Consider the following 24,896-nt stretch of genomic DNA (forward strand, 5'->3'; position numbering starts at 1 on the left):
CAGGTTACATAACTGAGGGCCCATACCATACACTCGTTTCAATCAATTGATCACTTTGGCCTTGCAAATATAGGAAAAACGCAAAACTCATGTTTGACGCTGATTGAGCTTTGATTTTTGGCAGGTTTCGGATGCCATAGAACATACACACGCATGCGCTTTCACGGTAGTCTCAGTGCAGCGATGGCGTCTTCCATTGCGATGTGCAGGTTGCATTTGAGGGGCAGCCTCTCTAAATGCTTTAAAAAAGTAGATTCATGTTTTCAAAGAAAGTTCGGAACTAGTACTGCTGCTACGAAGACCGATGCACCCAATAAGAAATATAAAATCGGTAGGTTTCTCATCCACCGACCACACACACAACAGGGCTGTAACCACATGATTTATAACGTTAGATTGCTGACGTTGCTACCTAGCCAAATGTGACCGACCGACCGGATCAAATAGGTCTTATGTAGCAACATTTGCATTTTATTTATTTGTTTACATTGGATAAAGTAGAGACTCAGAGTTACAGAATGGTATATCATCATTTTTGAGGAACAATGGTTAAGTAATTCTGCTTTGAAAGTTGATAAACTTCTCACTTTTGAGAACGGCCTTTGAATGTTTTGGTAGCTACTGGAGAGCTCTTCTTTGTCTACACCCATTCAGCATCGTTCACACCCTCTTAAGCTTTAGCCCCACCCATCTCATTTCGATCTCGGATGTACAGAGCCACGCTCAGGCCGACGATTTGTTTACCACTGATTTCAAAACTAGATCCGCCAGAGAGTGGAGATCAACACTTATGCAGTTCCACTACACATTACATTAAAAAAAGACGAGTTCACCAGGATTACCAACACAGACTGGCCAGCTCAAATAGACAGAAGCAATCTATATGGCAGACCAATCTGTACTCCTCTCTTCACATGTCCAGCCCACTCATTATCTCAGCTAATCATGGCTAGTGGGAAGGTTGCTGGCTTTTTCTGTGGCTTAACCAACTAGGCTCGTAATTTAACAATTGTATTCGTATTTACAGATGGCATACACGTTTGTTATTAAGGCACATGAAAGTTCACATTTTCCCAGAAGGCATTTCTGGCAAAAAAAATAATAATTTAATTATCAAAATGCATGTTTACATTCAAATGACTTTCCTGTGAAGTAGTGACAAGCGACATACGCCTGGTTTTCTGAAACGAGTCACGTGTCTATTAATTATAGTGAGCTGCCAGTTCTCCAAAGAGTATCAATGGATAACTGCTTATCTCCAGCACAAACTCCCTTCCACTTGTCAGGTCATGTAGCCATTGTCTCTTGCATGAAATCGACTAGCCCAATAAGCCTAACGTTAAACCAAGGACCTTAGCTACATGTTCTGTTTCGAGGCGAATTGGTTCTGGCAGCCAAATAAGCTATCTGAACGTGAATGGATTCTCAATTGTGGTACAGTTCTAGAAAAATAAAGCCCTCTACTTTCATATCACAATATACACTTACTGTACAAAACAGGAGGTTGGTGGCACTTTAATTGGGGAGGACGTGCTCCTGGTAATGGCTGGAGCGGAATGACATCAAATGCAGTGCATTTGGAGAGTATTCGAACCCCTTGACTTTTATTACATTTTGTTACGTTACAGCCTTATTCTGAAAATGATTAAATAGTGTTTTCCATCATCAATCTACACACAATACCCCATAATGATAAAGCAAAAACTGTTTTTGGGGGGCAAATTTATAAAAAATAAACATCACATTTACATAATTATTCAGGCCCTTTACTCAGTATTTTGTTGAAGCACCTTTGGCAGCGATTACAGCCTCATCTTCTTGGGTATGATGCTACAAGCTTGGCACACCTGTATTTGGGGAGTTTCTCCCATTCTTCTCTGCATTATTGCACAGCTATTTTCAGGTCTCCAGATATGTTCCATCGGGTTCAAGTCCGGGCTCTGGCTGGGCCCCTCATGGACATTCAGAGACTTGTCCAAACCACTCCTGCATTGTTTTGGTTGTGTGCTTAAGGTCGTTGTCCTGTTGGAAGGTGAATCTTGCCCCAGTCTGAGGTCCTGAGCAGATTTTAATCAATGATCTCTGTACTTTGCTCCTTTCATCCTTCCCTCAATGCTGACGAGTCTCCCTGCCGCTGAAAATATCCCCACAGCATGATGCTGCCACCACCATGCTTCACCTTAGGGATAGCGCCAGGTTTCCTCCAGACATGATGCTTGGCATTCAGGCCAAAGAGTTGAATCTTGGTTTCATCAAACCAGAGAATCTTCTTCCTGATGGTCTGAGAGTCCTTTTGGTGGCTTTTGGCAAACTCCAAGTAGGTTGTCATGTGCCTTTTACTGAGGAGTGGCTTCTGTCTGGCCACTACCATAAAGGCCTGATTGGTGGAGTGCTGCAGAGATGATTGTTCTTCTGGAAGGTGCTACCATCTCCACAGAGAAACTCTGGAGCTCTGTCAGAGTGACCACTCCCTGACCAAGGCCATTCCCCGCCAGGCAGCCAGCTCTAGGAAGAGTTTTGGTGGTTCCAAACATCTTCCATTTAAGAATGATGGAGGCCACTGTGTTCTTGGGGACCTTCAATGCTGCAGAAATGTTTTGGTACCCTTCCTCAGATCTGTGCCTCGACACAATCCTGTCTCGGAGCTCTACGGCTTGGTTTTTGCTCTGACATGCACTGTCAACAGTGGGACCTTATATAGACCGGTGTGTGCCTTTTCAAATAATGTCCAATCAATTTAATTTACCACAGGTGGACTCCAATCAAGTTGTAGAAACATCTCAAGGATGATCAATGGAAACAGGATGCACCTGAGCTCAATTTTGAGGATGTGAATACTGACAGTACCAGCCAAAAATGTGGACACACCTACTCATTCAAGTGTTTTTGTTTATTTGTCCTATTTTCTACTTTGTAGAATAATAGTGAAGACATCAAAACAATGAAATAACACACATGGAATCATGTAGTAACCAAAAATCAAAATATATTTTATATTTGAGATTCTTCAAAGTAGCCACCCTTTGCCTTGACAGCTTTGCACACTGTTGGCATTCTCTCAACCAGCTTCACCTGGAATGATTTTCCAACAGTCTTGAAGGAGTTCTCAAATATGCTGAGCACTTGTTGGCTGCTTTTCCTTCACTCTGCGGACCAACTCATCCCAAACCATCTCAATTGGGTTGATGTCGGTGATTGTCGAGGCCAGGTCATCTGATGCAACACTCATCACTCTTCTTGGTTATATAGCCCCTACACAGGCTGGAGGCGTGTTTGTTCGTTTTCCTGTTGAAAAACAAATAATCGCCCCACAAAGCGCAAACCAAATGGGCTGGCGTATCGCTGCAGAATGCTGTGGTAGCCATGGTGGTTAAGTGTGCCTTGAATTCTAAATAAATTACAGACAGTGTCACCAGTAAAGCACCCCCACACCATCAAACCTCCTCCTCCATGCTTCCCGGTGGGAACCACACATGCAGCATGCAGATATCATTACTTTCACCTACTCTGCATCTCACTAAGACGTGGTTTTCAGAACCAATAATCTGGCTGTCCTCATGAAAACCAGTTTCATCATAGCGCTTGATGGTTTTTGCAACGGCACTTTCAAAGTTCTTAATTTTCCGGATTGACTGACCTTCATGTCTTAAAGTAATGATTGACAGTCATTTCTCTTTGCTTATTTGAGCTGTTTTTGCCATAATATGGACTTGGTCTTTTACCAAATAGGGCTGTCTTCTTTATACCACCCCTACCTTGTCACAACACAACTGATTGGCTCAAACTTATTAAGAAGGAAATAAATTCCACAAATGAACTTTTAACAAGGCACACCTGTTAATTGAAATGCATTCCAGGTGACTACCTCATGAAGCTGGTTAAGAGAATGCCAAGAGTTTGCAAAGCTGTCATTAGGGAAAAGGGTGGCTACTTTGAAGAATCTCATATAAAATATATTTTGATTTGTTTAAAACTTTTTTTGATTGCTACATGATTCCATGTGTTATTTCATAGTTTTGATGTATTCACTATTGTTCTACAATGTAGAAAATAGTCAAAATAAAGAAACATCCGTGAATGAGTAGGTGTGTCAACTATTGACTGGTACAGTATGTAAACATGCTATTTCAGTTTTTTTAATACATTTGCAAAAATGTCTAAAAGCCTATTTTTGCTTTGTCATTATGGGGTATTGTTTGTAGATTGATGAGGAACAAAATGAATCGAGTCCATTTCAGATTAAGGCCATTCCATTTACTCCGTTCCAACTATTATTATGAGCCGTCCTCCCCTCCGCAGCCTCCTCTGCTGTACAATGTTTTAACCTATTTTAACAGTTGCAGCCGATAGGATTTTTTTTAGTGACAAAATGTTTGTGCCGCCTGGCTTCGTTTAGGTCAGGGATGGGTAACTTTGAGGTAGGGGCCACAAAAAATCTCCACCCAGTGAACCTGCCCTGAACTTAGTCACAGTTACTCAACCTTGCACCTTAGAGGCTGCTGCCCTATGTAAATTGACATGGAACACTGGTCACTAATGGAACACTGGACACTTTAATAATGTTTCCGTATTGTTTTACTAATTTCATATGCGTCATACTGTATTCTAGTCAAGGCCATCCTTTTCAACTATTGCTGTACATATACTATTCAATCCTACAGATATACTATGTATTCTATCCACTTCCTGTCCACAAGGTCTATACATCCCATATCATATATATTTATATTCCGGACCCCGACATTGCTCGTCCTAATTTTTCTATATTTCTTAATTCCATTATTTAACTTTTAGATTTGTGTGTATTGTTAGATATTACTGCACTGTTGGAGCTAGTAACTCAAGTATTTTGCTACACCTGCAATAACATGTGCTGAATATGTGTGTGCAGCCAATAACATTTGATAAGGAAATCAGTCAATTGAAATAAATTCATTAGACCCTAATCTATGGATTTATTTTTACATGACTGGGAATACAGATAGCTTTTAAACTTTTCTTTAAAGGTAGGGGCGTGGATCAGAGAACCTTTCAGTATCTGGTGTGACCATCTGCCTTATACAGCTTGACACATCTCCTTCGCATAGAGTTGATCAGGATGTTGATTGTGGCCTATGGAATGTTGTCCCCCTCTTCAATGTCTGTGCGACGTTGTTGGATATTGGCGGGAACTGAAACAATGCTGTTGTACACGCTGATCCAGAGCATCCCAAACATGCTAAATGAGTGACATGTCTGGTGAGTATGCAGGCCATGGAAGAACTGGGACATGTTCAGCTTCCAGGAATTGTGTACGGATCTTTGCGACATGGGGCCGTGCATTATCATGCTCAAACATGAGGTTATGGCAGCGGATGAATGGCACGACAATGGGCCTCAGCATCTCATTACGCTTCTCTGTGCATTCAAATTGCCATCGATAAAATGCAATTGTGTTTGTTGTCCGTAGCTTATATCTAGCCCATATCAATACACCGCCACCACCATGGGGCACTCTGTTCTAGAGGGCGACCGATTAATCAGAATGGCCGATTTAATTAGGGCCGATTTCAAGTTTTCATAACAATCGGACATTTTTGGGCAATGTTTTTTTTATACCTTTATTTAACTAGGCCGAAGTGTAACCGAAGTGAAATGGCTAGCTAGTTAGCGCTCGCTCTGAGCCTTCTAGTAGTTGTTCCCTTTGCTCTGCATGGGTAACGCTGCTTCGATGGTGGCTGTTGTTGTTGTGTTGCTGGTTCGAGCCCAGGGAGGAGCGAGGAGAGGGACGGAAGCTATACTGTTACACTGGCAATACTAAAGTGCCTATAAGAACACCCAATAGTCAAAGGTTAATGAAATACAAATGGTATAGAGGGAAATACTCCTATAATTCCTATAATAACTACAACCTAAAACTTCTTACCTGGGAATATTGAAGACTCATGTTAAAAGGAACCACCAGCTTTCATATGTTCTCATGTTCTGAGCAAGGAACTGAAACGTTAGCTTTCTTACATGGCACATATTGCACTTTTACTTTCTTATCCAACACTTTGTTTTTGCATTATTTAAACCAAATTGAACATGTTTCATTATTTACTTGAGGATAAATTTGTCAGAATAATCGGTATAAGCTTTATTGGCCGTCCAATAATCGGTATCGGCGTTGAAAAATCATTATCGGTCGACCTCTACTCTGTTCACAACGTTATCATCAGCAAACCGCTCGCCCACATATTGTCATACACGCTTATCTGCCTGGTACAGTTGAAACCGGAATTCATCTGTGAAGAGCACACTTCTCCAGCATGCCAGTAGCCATCAAAGGTGAGCATTTGCCCACTGAAGTCGGTTACGACGCCAAACTGCAGTCAGGTCAAGACCCTGGTGAGGACGACTAGCATGCAGATGAGCTTCCCTGAGACGGTTTCTGACAATTTGTGCAGAAATTCTTTGGTTGTGCAAACCTACAGTTTCATCAGCTGTCCAGGTGGCCGGTCTCAGACGGTGCCGCGTGAGAAGAAGTTGGATATGGAGGTCCTGGGCTGGCATGGTTACACGTGGTCTGTGGTTTTGAGGCCGGTTGGACGTACTGCCAAATTCTCTACAATGACATTGGTGCTTATGGTGGATAAATGAATATTCAATTCTCTGGCAACAGTTCTGGTGGACATTCCTGCAGTCAGCATGCCAATTGCCTGCTCCCTCAACTTGAGACATCTGTGTCATTGTGTTGTGTGATAACTGCACATTTTTAGAGTGGCCTTTTATTGTCCCCTTCACAATGTGCATGTGTAATGATGCTGTTTAATCAACTTCTTGATATGCCACACCTGTCAGGTGGATGGATTATCTTGGCAAAGCAGAAATGCTCACTAACAGGGATGTAAACAAATTTGTGCCCACAATTTGAGAGAAATACCCTTTTTTTTTTTTTGTGTGTGCATGAAACATTTCTGGGATCTTTTATTTCGGCTCAAGAAACATGAGGACCAACAATTTGCATGTTGCGTTTTTGTATTTTTGTTCAGTGTAATTAGCGCAGGTACTCCTCTTTCTAACGTCTGTTTTCCGTTTAACAAGCGCTGTAACATGGACATATGGCAGTGTGGGAACCGTAACCCTATAAAGCTAGTGTAGTAATCTAACCTTTTTTTTTTCGTTTTTTGAAAATTATTTATTGCTGATATGGAAGATGCATTCCTTATGTTTCCCAAACTGTGCATTTTAACATTCAGAACGAGCGTCAGGGTTCTTTAATAAAACTCCCCCGGCCAGAACATACTGAAGGTAGTTGGCGTCCTATGAATGTTATAAATTAACTTGCCATGATGTGACTCTTTGTTTTTGCCTTGTCTTTAGAATTTAATGATGGCTAGATTTCGACATGGGTTACGATTTTCAGACCAAAATAAATGATATCATCTTGCTAAAGTATGTCTGTTTTCTTGGTTTTAGACTCAAAGGATGGAAACAAATCTTTTTACACAGTCCAAGAGGAGAAGATAGAGCAGGCAGAGAGATCTGTCCTTATCAGCTGCCCGGCCAAAACCAACGAGAAAAAGTTCCTCAGCTATTTATCCAGACATGGAGATATCAACAAATGTTTCTTTTATGAAAGCTACGTAAGTATTTCAGTTGTGCTAAGATGTGAGTCTACAAATAAACACTCAGAAATAAGTAAATAAATAAAAAACATGCTGAAAAGGTTGTGAAAGATAACTGACTGTGCTGTCACTGTGCTCATGTTTGGCCTTCCAGGGTACATATGCTGTGGTGGAGTTTTCCAACAAGGAGAGCCTCACATCACTCCACGAAGGGACGGCCATCCCCAGTATCAACCATGAAGCTACAGTGCCTTTCAAGTCCAGACTGCTTTCGCTCAGAAACGCTGGTCCTGTGGACATGTCCAACGACCAGTCCGCCCCTCCGTGCCAACCACAGACCACCATACACATTAACGACCTCATACAGAGACTTTCCAAAGAAGCCAGTGTAGGTCGACATGACCTGGTTTCAAATACTAGCTAAACGACTGAAGTTGTCTGTCTGAATAAAGAATAGCATAGATACATAGAGTACCAGTCAAAAGTTTCTACATTGTAGAATAAAAGTGAAGACATCAAAAACTATGAAATAACACATATGGAATCATGTAGTAACCAAAACAGTGGTACTACAAACAAATCAAAATATATTTTATATAGCCAGTCTTTAGTAGCCAGGCATTTGCTTTGATGACAATGTAGAAAATAGTCCCAAAAAATTAAGAAAAACCCCTGAATGAGTAGTTGTCCACATTTTTGACTGGTACTGTATGTCTCAGGGACAACGTATAGGTATTGTTAGCTTTTGTGCTAATTGTTTCCAAGATATTCAACTTTATTATTGTTGGTTAACAAGGATCTCCAGATAACCCTTGCTTTAGGCTTAATATTGAACACACAAATAATAACACTGTTTTGGTGTTCTCTCTTTCTTTATCTCAGATAGACCAACAAATCTCCTCCCTTACAGAGACGTACCAGCTGACGGAAGAGAACGTCTGCCTGCGTTTCCTGGTCTGCTCTCTTCTAAAGGACATAGCTGCTGCATATTTCCCAGAATGCACCATTCGGCCCTTTGGCTCCTCCGTCAACGGCTTCGGGAAGCTGGGCTGTGACCTAGACATGTTTCTGGACCTGGACGGCATCAGTGGAAGGAATCTGAAAAGGGTGAGGATGAGGACTATGTAGAAACCACATGTCATGGTTCTTAGATGCCAATTTTGACCTCGGGTTTTTTTTTTCCCTCATAAAACAGCTGTAGAGAAATTTGTCTCATGTTTTCTGCCTCATACCTTCTCCTTTTTAATAAGATTGTCTTTGTTTACATCTATCATTACAATAGCTTGTGTAAGATAGGACATCAAGAACCCTGTTAACCAGACCCTTACTGTTGTTGAGCTGTAGAACATTTGTTCAAAGAGACGGGAGGGACTTCCTGTAGCTATTTTTTTTTTTTTTACATTGACATTATAGTGTGGGGGAAAAGCCCCATAAGGCCTTTATCAGTGCTTCTCTCTCGTGCGCTCCCTCACACACACACACACACTGGGTAAACATTCCGCTAAGAAGGATCTTAGGGAAGTGAGAGATGTGCACAATGCTACAAATCACCATTTCCTCACCTGTGGTCAAGGCTGTTCAGTAGAAACAGAAGACCCTTGTGCGTAAAGAGAGTTTGCAGAGCTTGTCAAAGCTCTGTCTTCTATGTGAATGTTGAGAGTCAATCTGACTTGCAAATATTGACTTGGTTTTATTAGATTGAAATGATGAACTTTTCTCTATGTATGGTAGGGTTTAAAAGTGGGAACCAGGTTACCGAGATTTTCCACCCAAACCCATTCTCATTTCCCGAGATAAATAATGTTGAGAAACCGGTATTTTTTTAGTCTAAGTCTGGCTTATCTAAGGCCTTCTCTGCTCTACTATCTGCATGATCAATCATCAACGCTCAGTGTGATTTACTTAAGTCTATTTACTTAAGTCGCCATAAATGGAAAGGGCTGGGTGCGACAGCTTCTCCTACCTTGCCACCATCCCGTTGCATCAGATCAGCACAGAAAAAAAGAATCCATTGAATATGTCACAACTGGTGAGATGATATGCAGAGAGAGAAGGTCAATTTAGCCGAGATGCAAAAATGCTAAATATGCACGTGCGACGTAGCCTATCAACTCTGGCTTCATTCAAACATTAGACCAGTCATCACAACGCTAGCAGCCTACCATATTTACTCAACATAAAGTCCCCAGTAGCAGATGACATCCTGCAACTAGTGAGGCCTGACAACCTGCCCGCTCGACCCCATCCCCTCCTTTCTTCTCCAGACCATCTCTGGAGACCTTCTCCCTTCTCTCATCAACTCATCCCTGACCACTGGCTGTGTCCCCTCTGACTTCAAAATGGCCCGAGTTGCTCATCTCTTCAATAAGGTTTTCAACCTTCTCAAGTTCTCTCATGTCACTCTGCTTCTCTGCACACTCCACTGGCAAGACCATGGTGCTTACTTACGGAACCCTACCTTCAGGCTCAGCTCAGTCCAAGCTGTTCCTTGTCCTGGCACTCCATTGGTGGAACCCCCCCCCCCCTCCCAGCTCTGACTACTGACAGCTACATTATCGAGGGAAAAATGTGCTTTCTATGCGGGTGTTCCACCTAGCTATCTTAAGATGAATGCAATCTCTAAGTCGCTCTGGATAAGAGCTTCTGCTTAATGACAAAATTGTAAAACGTCCCTTAGGCTTCTTGCATGGCTTCTATAAATGTAATTGCTTACTATACGTGCAGGCTACACATGACCTCTGGACGCAGTTAAGGTAGACAATTCCCTGTGACAGTCACCACAACAAGCGGGATATCATGAAGGCAAAACAGCCAAACTCCCCCGATAGCCAGGTGCAAGGGGAGAGAGACGGGTCAACAAGCTGTCTGACATTTTTCCGTCAAAGTTAGGCTAAAGCAAATGTAATGTTTACTAGACCTATGGTCATTTTTTTACCTGCTCGGCCAACTTTTTTTTTTTAAGGTTATATCAACGAAATAGCGTGGTGACTTCGAGAGAACTTTGATTAAATGGCAACAAATACAACAAGAAAATGGTAGATTCATGTATATATTTCACCATTAACAGTGGTGTAATCCTGTCAGGTTTTTCTCCCGCTGGCAGTATATGCGTTTCAACAGAACGGGAATAACGGGATGCCTTGTACGTTTTTTCAATTTTCTCGGGAAGGAAAATTGATAGATTCTCTGGTAAAATATTAAACCCTTGTGTGGGCAGGCACACACAATTGTTAGTGTCTATGTCGTCCATACATTTTTTTTTCAGCCTTGGGCCTGCCATCTTCACTCACAATACTGTAACCCTATGCATTTTAACACTATGTTTCAGTAATGAAAAATGTTATGTTCCATCTGCCCAGCCAAAAGCAGGGCTCTCCTTGGAGTACCAGACAAAGAGGTCTGCGTCTGAGCGGGCGTGTACCCAGAGTATCCTGTCTGTGATCGGGGAGTGTGTAGACCAGTTTGGGCCTGGCTGTGTCGGGGTGCAGAAGATCCTCCAGGCTCGCTGTCCCCTAGTCCGATTCGCCCACCAACCGTCAGGGTTCCAGTGTGACCTCACGGCTAACAATAGGTAACACACACACACACACACACACACACACACACACACACACACACACACACACACACACACACACATATTTTTTTGGTTTAATCAGTCTCAAACAGAAGTTGGTTTACATCCATCATGGTTAATCATCAGTGTGATTAAATTAGAACAGCTTTTATGATGCTTAACCAGTGCCTTTTAAACAATTGTGAATCATGAAAGCACATTTCTGCCTGCCTAGGTGTGATTTTGAATTGTTAATCTTTAAAGTTCCCTTTCACATAACTATTAGTCACCCTTTTAAATGGCATTTAGCTCTCATGCTTCATCGAAACTCTCTACCATGTTAGTTCCTCGTTGCCCTTAATCTACTGGTGTTGCACAAACGAGACAGAAACTTAAGTTATTTAGAAACGGCTCTGAATGCTGGTTCCAAGCTGGCTAGTCCAAAACTGGTTGGGCACCAGAGAGGGGGGAGGATAAGAGGGAACATAAAAAAGAGGTGGCTTGTGTTTATGCCCTGAAACTAGTCAGGCACCAATGAGGGAGAGGGCACCAATGAGGGAGGTGGCGACACCAATGAGGGAGGTGGCGAGAGAGGGCACCAATGAGGGAGGTGGCGAGAGAGGGCACCAATGAGGGAGGGGGAGAGACAGGGCACCAATGAGGGAGGGGGAGAGAGACAGGGCACCAATGAGGGAGGGGGAGAGAGACAGGGCACCAATGAGGGAGGGGGAGAGAGACAGGGCACCAATGAGGGAGGGGGGCACCAATGAGGGAGGGGGAGAGAGAGCGAGAGAGGGCACCAATGAGGGAGGGAAGGGGAGAGAGGGCACCAATGAGGGAGGGAAGAGAGACAGGGCACCAATGAGGGAGGGGGAGAGAGGGCGAGACAGGGCACCAATGAGGGAGGGGGAGAGAGGGCATCAATGAGGGAGGGGGCGAGAGAGGGCACCAATGAGGGAGGGGAGAGAGGGCATCAATGAGGGAGGGGGAGAGAGAGAGATGGCACCAATGAGGGAGCGAGGGAGAGAGAGAGGGAGAGCACCAATGATAGAGAGAGGACACCAATGAGGGAGGGGGGAGAGAGAGGGGGGGGGGGCACCAGGGAGAGAGAGAGAGAGAGGGCACCAATGAGGGAGGGAGGGAGGGAGGGAGGGAGGGAGGGAGGGAGGGAGGGAGGGAGAGAGTGGGCACCAATGAGGAAGGGAGGGAGAGAGAGGGCTCCAGGGAGGGTTAGAGAGAGAGAGTGCAAAAGGGAGATGGAAGTGAGACTGCTTGTTTCACTTCTTCTCTTGGTCTGACGGATACTGTGGTTAGCCTGAGAGGTAAGCTACCACATACACACCTTCTAATGTTCAGAAACAAACCCACCCACGCCTCAGTTTATTAGGAAATAGAGTAGAGTAGAGCGCATTTCTCAATGCTTATGTTAAATCATAGAAGGGTATGGTTATGCATGGTTTGTCATACGGAACCTTTCAAAATAGAGGGATGTTTTGGTACTAAGTGAGAATTGTAAAGTTCAGCTAAATGCTGCCCTCTGGAGGATATTGTGCCACTGTCTTTCATATTCTCTTCTCACCAACTTCTGTAACCTTCATGGTTTCTCACATCAGATTGAGAAGTTTTGTACAGAAACTATCATATCAAACAAATATATATCAGATCGAAAATAGCATGTTATACCTGTTATAAATTTTAATATTAGGAATGGTGATAGAAAGTAATTTTAAGAAAGATCCATTTAAAGGCACAGACAGGGTTAAGTGTGTCATTTAATGAGACTACTGTAGTCCTAACTGTCATTCTGTGTGTCCACAGGGTAGCGATGAAGAGCTCTGAGCTTCTGTACCTGTATGGGGGGCTGGACCGGCGGGTGCGTTGCCTGGTGTTCAGTGTCCGGTGCTGGGCTCGGGCCCACAGTATCACCAGCAGCATACCTGGAGCCTGGATCTCAAACTTCTCTCTCACTGTCATGGTCCTATTCTTCCTCCAGAGGAGAACTATTCCTATCCTACCCACCCTGGACCACCTCAAGGAACTAGCAGGTATCTTACAATGGAGCACTGTGGACAATTTAACAATCAATACTATCGGTACCTCACCTCCAAAAGAGCTAGCAAATAGTAGTCTGTAGTTCTGCATTGTTACACTTCCTAGTTGTATTCAGAAAGGTAGAAATTGACATTCAGCGGGGAGCAATGGACCACTGAGCGAGTGCCAATTGGGTTATTAAATTATTATTTATTTAATTTCAAGCAATTGATTGATTGTTGAGCCTTGTTGTCAACAAATATCTGTGTTGGTGTAGTGCAGTGATGCTCACACTCCTGCTTCCCTTGTCACCTTGGCTGTCAGATAATTGCATTCCTCCCTCCCTCCATCCACCTTAGCCTAGACAGAGACACTATCTCAGGCAGCATCACATAGTGCTTAAAGGCCCCATCACTCTGGCAGGGGCCAAGACCCTCCCAGCATTGGGCATCTATTTAATCACGCACAGCTAATTCATACACACCACCAGCCTCTCCTCTGACCCTCAGCTGACATGGTCAAGAAGATTGGTACCAAGGCTCTGATGGAGAGCCAAGCTTGATCAGAATTTTTTTTTCTGTTTTCCCTCTTCTTTCTCTCGTTTGTAATTGCTCTCTTTGACATCTTATCCTCCTTTTTTGCTCTCTATCCATCCCACTCTTTGCCTGTCAGTTTTCTGAGTGACAACATTAATCTTTTAAGGCTCTGTAAAAATCTGCGTTGTGGAGGGAATAACGTAATCCAGACGTTAATCCAAGATGACGTAGCAGTCGGACGTGTGTTTGTCTTGTCCCATGTAAAGAGTCGGTTTCGTGTTTTTTATTCGTACATATTTTTAATCTCACTTTCCACCGACGATCTAAATATACTTTCCTGCAACCCGCCTCACCCAATGTGGTACTGATCTGCTATTTTTATACGTTATAACCGGAACCTCCATCAGAAGCTAGCCAGCTAACTAGCTAGTAGTCACTGTTATCCACGGCTAGTGGTCTTCTCCTTTTTAGATCGGACACCAGCCAGCTTTAGCTCTGTCAATACCTGCCAGTCTGCACAGCGTGATATCAACCCAGAGCATATCGGACTGCTTTTCTCCACCACATCACCGGATTCCTGCCGCAAGCTCTGGGCCATTACACCGGATCATCTTAGCTAGCTAGCTGCAACTGACTAGCTACTGCTGGCTAACGCCTCTGTCCCGAAGCAAGCACCTGTTAGGTTTGAGCTAGCCTCGAGCTAGGCCCATCTCCCGGCTAGCCTAAGAGGTATACCTGCTAATTTTGTGGGCAACAATACTTTTGCCAATTGGCCTGGACCCTTTATTGCCGACGCGGAGCCCCGCTGATCCATCACGACTGGTCCATCCCCAACTACAACATTTTCCGTTAAGATTTGGCAGTTTGGCATTTGGCAGTTCTTTCTATTGTTATTAACTGTACGTTTGCTTATCCCAGGTGTAACTCTGTGTTGTTTTTGCCGCTGTGCACTAAATTTCTTAGATTTTCCACAGAACTCAGTGGTCTCCTTTAGACTCATGTGAATTGGTTTATATCGATAGGGCTTAATTAAACTGTTTCTTTCAGAAGAAATATAAAAAGCATATGCATAACCATGGTAGCAATTGAAAGCGAACAGTTTGGCGATAATGGGGAAATGTATTAGACAAAAGGTGAGTGCATGACCGTTGATGACTGAATACGAACATTACACTGTTGATTTAAAATGTGTATTTTACATTTACTGTTATTTTCACCGCATTTGTTGACAACAAAATCCGAAAATACTCTGGATACATTCAGTAACATGATAAGAATATTCCTGGAAAATGGGGTGTAGGTGCAAAGAGTGTGGAAAGCTGTCATCAAGGCAAAGGGTGGCTACTTTGAAGAATCTCAAATTTAAAATATATTTTTATTTCACACTTTTTTTTGGTTACTACATGATTCCATATGTGTAATTTCATAGTTTTTGATGTCTTCACTAGTATTCTACAATGTAAAAAATAAAGCAATCCTTGAATGAGTAGCTGTCCAAACTTTTGACTGGTACTGTATATATGTACTACAAAATGTGACTAGCTCTCTTGCTTAATTTTGGAAGAAATTAATTTGTTGAAAACTTTTCCAACTATTGTCTTTCTCTCTTTTGAGTCAACTACTCATCACATTTTATGTAGTGGGTCTTACCTTGTGGTATATACCTTATCATTTACCTTATGCTCCCCCACCCCACCCTTTTCTACAAGGCCCTCTAGATAAGAGTGTCATCGAGGGAAACGACTGCACATTTGTCAGCGACTTCACAAAAATACGACTGCAAGACAACACAGAGACATTAGGTGGGCCCATAGCATAAATGTGATTATTTTGTATTTTATTTCCACATGGAAACAGGTTTCTTCATCCGTATGAATGTGGTATTTCTTAACATACTCTTTTGTATTTCCTTTCAGAGCAACTGCTGCAGGAGTTCTTTGAGTTCTATGGAACCTTCGCGTTCAACCGCATGTCGATCAATATCAGAAAGGTAACACACAGACAAACAATGAATGCGCACTAATTGGCGGGAGTCAGTGCGCATTAGTGGAGAGAAACATGTCTAGCGCGTCTTCGCCATATACTCTTTTTTAAAATTTTTATTATTATTATTATTTTATATAACCAGCGCACCGGTTTAAACTTTATGACCTGTGTATGGTCTAAATCGGGTATTCCCAAACCCCAGGGGTACGAGCAATGCAGTCGGGGGTACGCCAAATAAAAATGTGATTCACACTTTAAAACGAAAAATGATATATACAGTGCCTTGCGAAAGTATTCGGCCCCCTTGAACTTTGCGACCTTTTGCCACATTTCAGGCTTCAAACATAAAGATATAAAACTGTATTTTTTTGTGAAGAATCAACAAGTGGGACACAATCATGAAGTGGAACGACATTTATTGGATATTTAAAACTTTTTTAACAAATCAAAAACTGAAAAATTGGGCGTGCAAAATTATTCAGCCCCTTTACTTTCAGTGCAGCAAACTTTCCAGAAGTTCAGTGAGGATCTCTGAATGATCCAATGTTGACCTAAATGACTAATGATGATAAATACAATCCACCTGTGTGTAATCAAGTCTCCGTATAAATGCACCTGCACTGTGATAGTCTCAGAGGTCCGTTAAAAGCGCAGAGAGCATCATGAAGAACAAGGAACACACCAGGCAGGTCCAAGATACTGTTGTGAAGAAGTTTAAAGCCGGATTTGGATACAAAAAGATTTCCCAAGCTTTAAACATCCCAAGGAGCACTGTGCAAGCGATAATATTGAAATGGAAGGAGTATCAGACCACTGCAAATCTACCAAGACCTGGCCGTCCCTCTAAACTTTCAGCTCATACAAGGAGAAGACTGATCAGAGATGCAGCCAAGAGGCCCATGATCACTCTGGATGAACTGCAGAGATCTACAGCTGAGGTGGGAGACTCTGTCCATAGGACAACAATCAGTCGTATATTGCACAAATCTGGCCTTTATGGAAGAGTGGCAAGAAGAAAGCCATTTCTTAAAGATATCCATAAAAAGTGTTGTTTAAAGTTTGCCACAAGCCACCTGGGAGACACACCAAACATGTGGAAGAAGGTGCTCTGGTCAGATGAAACCAAAATTGAACTTTTTGGCAACAATGCAAAACGTTATGTTTGGTGTAAAAGCAACACAGCTGAACACACCATCCCCACTGTCAAACATGGTGGTGGCAGCATCATGGTTTGGGCCTGCTTTTCTTCAGCAGGGACAGGGAAGATGGTTAGAATTGATGGGAAGATGGATGGAGCCAAATACAGGACCATTCTGGAAGAAAACCTGATGGAGTCTGCAAAAGACCTGAGACTGGGACGGAGATTTGTCTTCCAACAAGACAATGATCCAAAACATAAAGCAAAATCTACAATGGAATGGTTCAAAAATAAACATATCCAGGTGTTAGAATGGCCAAGTCAAAGTCCAGACCTGAATCCAATTGAGAATCTGTGGAAAGAACTGAAAACTGCTGTTCACAAATGCTCTCCATCCAACCTCACTGAGCTCGAGCTGTTTTGCAAGGAGGAATGGGAAAAAAATTCAGTCTCTCGATGTGCAAAACTGATAGAGACATACCCCAAGCGACTTACAGCTGTAATCGCAGCAAAAGGTGGCGCTACAAAGTATTAACTTAAGGGGGCTGAATAATTTTGCACGCCCAATTTTTCAGTTTTTGATTTGTTAAAAAAGTTTGAAATATCCAATAAATGTCGTTCCACTTCATGATTGTGTCCCACTTGTTGTTGATTCTTCACAAAACAATACAGTTTTATATCTTTATGTTTGAAGCCTGAAATGTGGCAAAAGGTCGCAAAGTTCAAAGGGGCCGAATACTTTCGCAAGGCACTGTATATACCGAGTGGCTAGGACATGCAACCCCCATACTATTGTGGAGGACTTCCTGCTGCCACAAATATAGCTGAGATCAAATGGAGGAAAAGGCCAAAAAAACTATACAGACAATGCCTCCATCAAACAACAGTTTCACGACGCATCAGGGACATGACATGTTTTGAAACAGTTACTGCTTCACATACAAGCCAGTGAATTCTATGCATTACAGCTGGATGAGTCAATAGACGTGGCGGGCCTGGCTCAGCTCCTGGTATATGTCCGTTACGTTTATGGGGGGTCAATTAAGGAAGACATCCTCTTCTGGAAACCAGGACAACGTGAGAGGATATTTTAAAGTACTGGACAGCTTTGTGAAATGAAATGGACTCTGATGGTCAAGATGTGTTGGTACCAATGCCATGACAGGGAGACATATTGGAGTGGTAACGTGCGTGCAAGCAGTTGCTCCCGACTTCACTTGGGCACTTTACTGCATCCACCGAGAGGCTCTTGCTGCCAACAGCTTGGAAGACGTTTTGGACACTACAGTGAAAATGGTTAACTTTGTTAAAGCAAAGCCCCTGAACGCTCGTGTATTTTCTATGTTATGCTATGATTTGGGCAGTGACCATGTAACGCTTTTACAACATACAGAAGTGCGCTGGTTATCAAGGGGCAAAGTATTGACATGTTTTTTTTTTAAATTGAGAGATTAGTTTGTTTTCTTTACTGACCATCATTTTCACTTGTCTGACCGCTTGCATGATGAGTTTGTCACACGACTGGCCTATCTGGGGGATTTTTCTCGCCTGAATGACTCTCCGGAACTACACTACCAGTCAAGTTTTAGAACACCTACTCATTCAAGGTTTTTTTAAATTTATTTTTTAATTTGAATTTTTTACTATTTTCTACATTGTAGAATGAGAGTGAAGACATCACAACGAATATGAATAACACATAACATATGAATAACACATATGGAATCATGTAGTAACCATAAGTGTTAAACTAAACAAATCAAAATATATATTATATTTGTGTCTTCAAATAGCCACGCTTTGCACACTCTTGGCATTCTCTCAACCAGCTTCATGAGGTAGTCACCTGGAATGAATTTCAATTACCAGGCGTGCCTGGTAATTTGTGGAATTTCTGGCCTTCTTAATGCGTTTGAGCCAATCAGTTGTGTTGTGACAAGGTAGGGGGGTATACAGAAGATAGCCCTATTTGGTAAAAGACCAAGTCCATTATATGGCAAGGACAGCTCAGATAAGCAAAGAGAAATGACAGTCCATTACTTTAAGACATGAAGGTCAGTCAATACAGAAAATGTCAAGAACTTTGAAAGTTTCTTCAAGTGTAGTCGCAAAAACCATCAAGCGCTATGATGAAACTGGCTCTCATGAGGACCGCCACAGGAATGGAAGACCCAGAGTTACCTCTGCTGCAGAGGAGAAGTTCATTAGAGTTACCAGCCTCAGCCCAAATAAATTCTTCCAGAGTTCAAGTTAGACACATCTCAACATCAACTGTTCAGAAGAGACTGGGTGAATCAGGCCTTCATGGTCAAATTGCTGCAAAGAAACCACTACTAAAGGACACCAATAAGAAGAGACCCGAGCAATGAACATTAAACCAGTGAATATTTGTCCTTTTGGTCTGGAGTTTAAAAAAAATGAGAAGGTGGTGTTATGGTGTGGGGGTGCTTTGCTGGTGACACTGCTTGTGATTTATTTAGAATTCAAGGCACACTTAACCATCATACCAACACAGCATTCTGCAGCGATACACCATCCCATCTGCTTTGCCCTTATCATTTGTTTTTCAACAGGACAATGACCCAACACACCTTCAGGCTGTGTAAGGGCTATTTTACCAAGGAGAGTGATGGAGTGTTGCATCAGATGACCTGGCCTCCACAATCACCCAACCTCAACCAAATTGAGATGGTTTGGGATGAGTCGGGCTGCAGAGTGAAGGACAAGCAGCCAACAAGTGCTCAGCATATGTGGGAACTCCTTCAAGACTGTTGGAAAAACATTCCAGGTGAAGCTGGTTGAGAGAATGCCAAGAGTGTGCAAAGCTGTCATCAAGGCAAAGGGTGGCTATTTGAAGATTCTCAAATATAAAATACACTGCTCAAAGAAATAAAGGGAACACTAAAATAACACATCCTAGATCTGAATGAATGAAATATTCTTATTAAAACTTTTTTCTTTACATAGTTGAATGGGCTGACAACAAAATCACACAAATTATCAATGGAAATCAAATTTATCAACCCATGGAGGTCTGGATTTGGAGTGACACTCAAAATTAAAGTGGAAAACCACACTACGGGCTGATCCAACTTTGATGTAATGTCCTTAAAACAAGTTAGGCTCGGTAGTGTGTGTGGCCTCCATGTGCCTGTATGACCTCCCTACAACGCCTGAGCATGCTTCTGATGAGGTGGCGGATGGTCTCCTGAGGGATCTCCTCCCAGACCTGGACTAAAGCATCCTCCAACTCCTGTACAGTCTGTGGTGCAACGTGGCGTTGGTGGAGCGAGACATGATGTCCCAGATGTGCTCAATTGGATTCAGGTCTGGGGAATGGGCGGGCCAGTCCATAGCATCAACGCCTTCCTCTTGCAGGAACTGCTGACACACTCCAGCCACATGAGGTCTAGCATTGTCTTGCATTAGGAGGAACCCAGGGCCAACCGCACCAGCATATGGTCTCACAAGGGGTCTGAGGATCTCATCTCGGTACCTAATGGCAGTCAGGCTACCTCTGGCGAGCACATGGAGGGCTGTGCGGCCCCCCAAAGAAATGCCACCCCACACCATGACTGACCCACCACCAAACCGGTCATGCTGGAGAACGTTGCAGGCAGCAGAACGTTCTCCACTGCGTCTCCAGACTCTGTCACGTCTGTCACATGTGCTCAGTGTAAACCTGCTTTCATCTGTGAAGAGCACAGGGCACCAGTGGCGAATTTGCCAATCTTGGTGCTCTCTGGCAAATGCCAAACGTCCTGCACGGTGTTGGGCTGTAAGCACAACCCCCACCTGTGGACGTCGGGCCCTCATACCACCCTCATGGAGTCTGTTTCTGACAGTTTGAGCAGACACATGCACATTTATGGTCTGCTGGAGGTCATTTTGCAGGGCTCTGGCAGTGCTCCTCCTGCTCCTCCTTGCACAAAGGCGGAGGTAGCGGTAATGCTGCTGGGTTGTTGCCCTCCTACGGCCTCCTCCACGTCTCCTGATGTACTGGCCTGTCTCCTGGTAGCGCCTCCATGCTCTGCACACTACGCTAACAGACACAGCAAATCTTCTTGCCACAGCTCGCATTGATGTGCCATCCTGGATGAGCTGCACTACCTGAGCCACTTGTGTGGGTTGTAGACTCCGTCTCATGCTACCACTGGAGTGAAAGCACCGCCAGCATTCAAAAGTGACCAAAACATCAGCCAGGAAGCATAGGAACTGAGAAGTGGTCTGTGGTTACCACCTGCAGAACCACTCCTTTATTGGGGGTGTCTTGCTAATTGCCTATAATTTCCACCTGTTGTCTATTCCATTTGCACAACAGCATGTGAAATGTATTGTCAATCAGTGTTGCTTCCTAAGTGGACAGTTTGATTTCACAGAAGTGTGATTGACTTGGAGTTACATTGTGTTGTTTAAGTGTTCCTTTTATTTTTTTGAGCAGTGTATATTTAAATATGTTTAACACTTATTTGGTTACTACATGATTCCATATGTGTTATTTCATAGTTTTAATGTCTTCACTAATATTCTAAAATGTTGAAAATAGTACAAATAATGAAAAACCCTTGAATGGATAGGTGTTCAAAAACTTTATACCGGTAGCGTATATTCAATGTGCGAGACAAAATTGAGGCCATGATTATGAAGTTGGAGCTCTCTTCTGTTTGCATTAACAAGGACAACACACAGGTCTTTCCATCATTGTATTATTTTTTGTGTGGAAATGAACTCAAGCTTACGGACATTGTCAAGTCTGATATTGCGAAGCACCTGAGTGAGTTGGGTGCACAATTGCTCAGGTACATTCCCAAAACGAATGACACAAACAACTGGATTCGTTATCCCTTTCATGCGCTGCCTCCAGTCCACTTACCGATATCTGAACATGAGAGCCTCATCGAAATTACAACAAGCGGTTCTGTGAATATTGAATTTAATCAGAAGCAACTGCCAGATTTCTGGATTGGACTGCGCTCAGAGTTTCCTGCCTTGGCAAATCACGCTGTTAAGACACTGATGCCCTTTACAACCATGAACCTATGTGAGAGTGGATTCTCAGCCCTCACTAGCATGAACACTAAATACAGGTACAGGCTGTGTGTGTAAAATTATTTCAGACAGAGACTCACTCCAATACAAACCAACATTGCAGAGTTATAACCTGTGGTTATTCACAATTTTCAATGATCAAATAGTTTTATATGTAAGATGGCTAAATAAAGAGCAAAATTATTGATTCTTATTATTATTTGTGCCCTGGTCCTAGAAGAGCTCTGTCACTTTCCACGAGCCGGGTTGTGACGACTCACACTCATTCTTATGTTTAATAAATGTATTGTGTGTGTGTGTGTGTGTGGCAGGTTTACAATGATCCCTGGTTCGAATCCAGGCTGCATCACATCCGTCCGTGATTGGGACTCCCATAGGGCGGCGCACAAACTGGCCTAAGCATCGTCTGGTTTTGGCCGGTGTAGGCCGTCATTGTAAATAAGAATTTATTCTTAACTGACTTGCCTAATTAAATAAAGGTTCAATTATATATTTTTTTAAGTATAAAGCATGTGCGTGCACACACACAACATTTTTGTTTTAATCTGCGTCAACTAGCAAGTCATTCTGTTTCTCCATTCATCCTTAGACATAAGGGGACAGTGCTTCACTGAAAGCTTTAAACAGAAATTACCTCTTTCTTTTAGCTCTACACAGACTCTTTCACCCCTGTGCCTAATTGCCATAGTTTATAAATGGCCAGCTCTGAGGGAAGCTAGTAGTCGTAAAGTGTTGTTTGTCGATCACACACCAACATCACACTGACGTCCCTCGGTACCTGCTAAGACTACAGCCGTCCGAGGACTGTGTGATTGATGACTGCTCCTCCTCCACCCATCTCTATATGAACCCAACCTCTAGTTCTTCGCGCTCAGTAAGCAAAAACACACAACGTGTTTATTCAGTCATAGACGCCTGTTCATTTGGATACCATTTACCCAGTTAGTTTTTTGGCTTGGTTGCTCATTTTCATTGTCGCTCCTCCTTAGTCTAAAGATATAGTGTAGTAAAGACGTTAACCTGGGGTCAGTCGTGTGCATGTCCCAGGGTCAGGATTGACGTAATGAAGGAAGGCCTGTAGGAAGCTTGGGGGCCATTGCCTTTCAGTAGTTGAGAAACCACCATCAATCATCTTTACTGTGTGCTGTCTCTCTCCTGTCTCCCTCTACCTACCATCTCTCCCCCCTCTTCTCTACCTGCTCCACTTCTCTCTCTGACTGATGGCTTTATGCTCCATGGTCATCAATCCTTCCATCCAATGGAGCTGGAGCCTCCATCTCTCTCTTTCTCTCGCCGTCTATCCAGTCAGCCTTTTTTATTTATTTGTTACAACCCCAGGCTTAGATAGGAGTTAGATGTTTTGCAGGCCATGTTTGACCTGAATTCAAACAGTACTTGTTTAGTGTCGAATACCTTGTGTGGTTCAGACTGAGCCAGACAGGAGTGTTGCACCTTTGTGACTATTCCATTGGTTCCATTTCGTCAGGCAAGCTCGATCAGGCAGCAGCTAAAGCTTTTGAAAGAAAACCAACGCTATTTGAACCCAGGTGGGTAGGTTGCGTGCATAGAACCTTGGAGGGCTCTGCTTACGTCCCGAATGGCACCCTATCCCCGTGCCACAGACACATTATCCAAAGCAGCAATGGTGTAGCCTTGCTGTCATGCGTGACAAGGACTTAGCAAGATGGCAGAAACAGATCTAGGACCAGCCTAGTGATGGTGTCAGAGAGGGTCAGTGGTATGATAGATGAGGCGTGGTGAATCTGTGTCTACCCTGCTGGTGCTGCCCCCAGGCTCGTTCCTCATAGCTAAGCTGACACTGGCTGTGTCCCAGATGGCATCGTATTCCCTACATAGTGCACCACTTTTGACCAGAGCGCTATGGGCCCTGGTCAATTGTAGGGCACTATATAGGGAATAGGGAGCCAATTAGAACGCGGACACATCCACGTGTTAGCCTGGCCTGGGAAGAGGAGAGGTGTGCCAGACTCAGACCAGCCCTATCCATTCTATCTGGGCCCATGTGGCATAGATAACAACAGCCACAAAACACCTGACCTCACCAGCGTGACCAATAAGATAGATGGACCGTGTATAAAGACCAGTTGGTGTTTTGACAGCTCTTTCTCACTTTCACCATCTCGTTCCCTCTTACTTTTTCTCTCTTTTTCTCTCTCTCCATCTCACGCTTTCTCCTTCTCTCGCTTGCTCTCGTTCAATCTCTTACTTTCTCTTTCTTTCTCTCTGTCTCACAGGGCAGGGAGCAAAACAAACCCGAGATGTCCCCATTGCACATCCAGAACCCCTTTGAGCCCGCGCTGAACGTCAGTAAGAATGTTAACGGAACGCAGCTGGAGCGCTTCGTGGCGCTGTGTCGGGAGAGCGCCTGGATGCTGCAGCAGCGGGAGTTCAACGTACCGCACAGCGGCAGCGCTACCGGAAACAACGCCCCCTGGGGCCTGGCAGCGCTCCTCATGCCCTCGGTCTCCCAGGTGGCCGGGGTTAAAGGTCGTAAGAAGAGGAAGAGGGAGCCGGCCAGCGAGAGGATAAAGGGCCTGCTGGAGTCTCTAAAGAACAGTGAGGTGAAGAGCTAGAGAGCGGCCATGCAGTACAGCCCCACTAGAGGTCACTGGTGAGTTCTGGGTCTATGGGTAACAGTGGCTACATGGCCGTAAAGAATGGACTTGTGAGGACTTGTCCAATTGCTTTTCACACAACTGCAAATAACCGATCAGAGCCAAACCAAGCTGTACTGATATGGCTTGCGCCATGGTTGCTGCAACCTACCTGAAAAGGACAATGTGACAACAGTTTGGTTTTGTTCAGCACGGTAGTGTGAAAAGGGTACCTGTGACCAGACTCGTTATAAGAAAGTCTGACTACTCTACATGGCGACGTTTGCACATCGATGTACATAAAGACTTGAAGTTATAGCGTCCGCTGACATCTTTTTGTTTGTATACATTTAGAGCCGATGTATTCAGATGTTTTTTATTAAAGATCCTGAACAG

The 24,896-nt window shown here is 43.5% G+C and overlaps 1 protein-coding gene across 1 annotated transcript; it reads left to right on the forward strand.

The window, feature by feature from the left end:
* Positions 1-105: 105 nt before the first annotated feature.
* mtpap (mitochondrial poly(A) polymerase) lies at positions 106-24,895 on the forward strand. Its single transcript, XM_021620616.2, has 9 exons — positions 106-331; positions 7,441-7,607; positions 7,744-7,977; positions 8,472-8,696; positions 10,949-11,160; positions 12,964-13,190; positions 15,422-15,514; positions 15,629-15,702; positions 24,141-24,895. The coding sequence occupies exons 1-9, from the start codon at positions 154-156 to the stop codon at positions 24,477-24,479; spliced, it is 1,749 nt and encodes a 582-aa protein (XP_021476291.2). The 5' UTR covers positions 106-153; the 3' UTR covers positions 24,480-24,895.
* Position 24,896: the final 1 nt, after the last annotated feature.

The sequence above is a fragment of the Oncorhynchus mykiss genome, chromosome 11 (genome assembly GCF_013265735.2).
Source record: "Oncorhynchus mykiss isolate Arlee chromosome 11, USDA_OmykA_1.1, whole genome shotgun sequence".
NCBI lineage: Eukaryota > Metazoa > Chordata > Actinopteri > Salmoniformes > Salmonidae > Oncorhynchus > Oncorhynchus mykiss.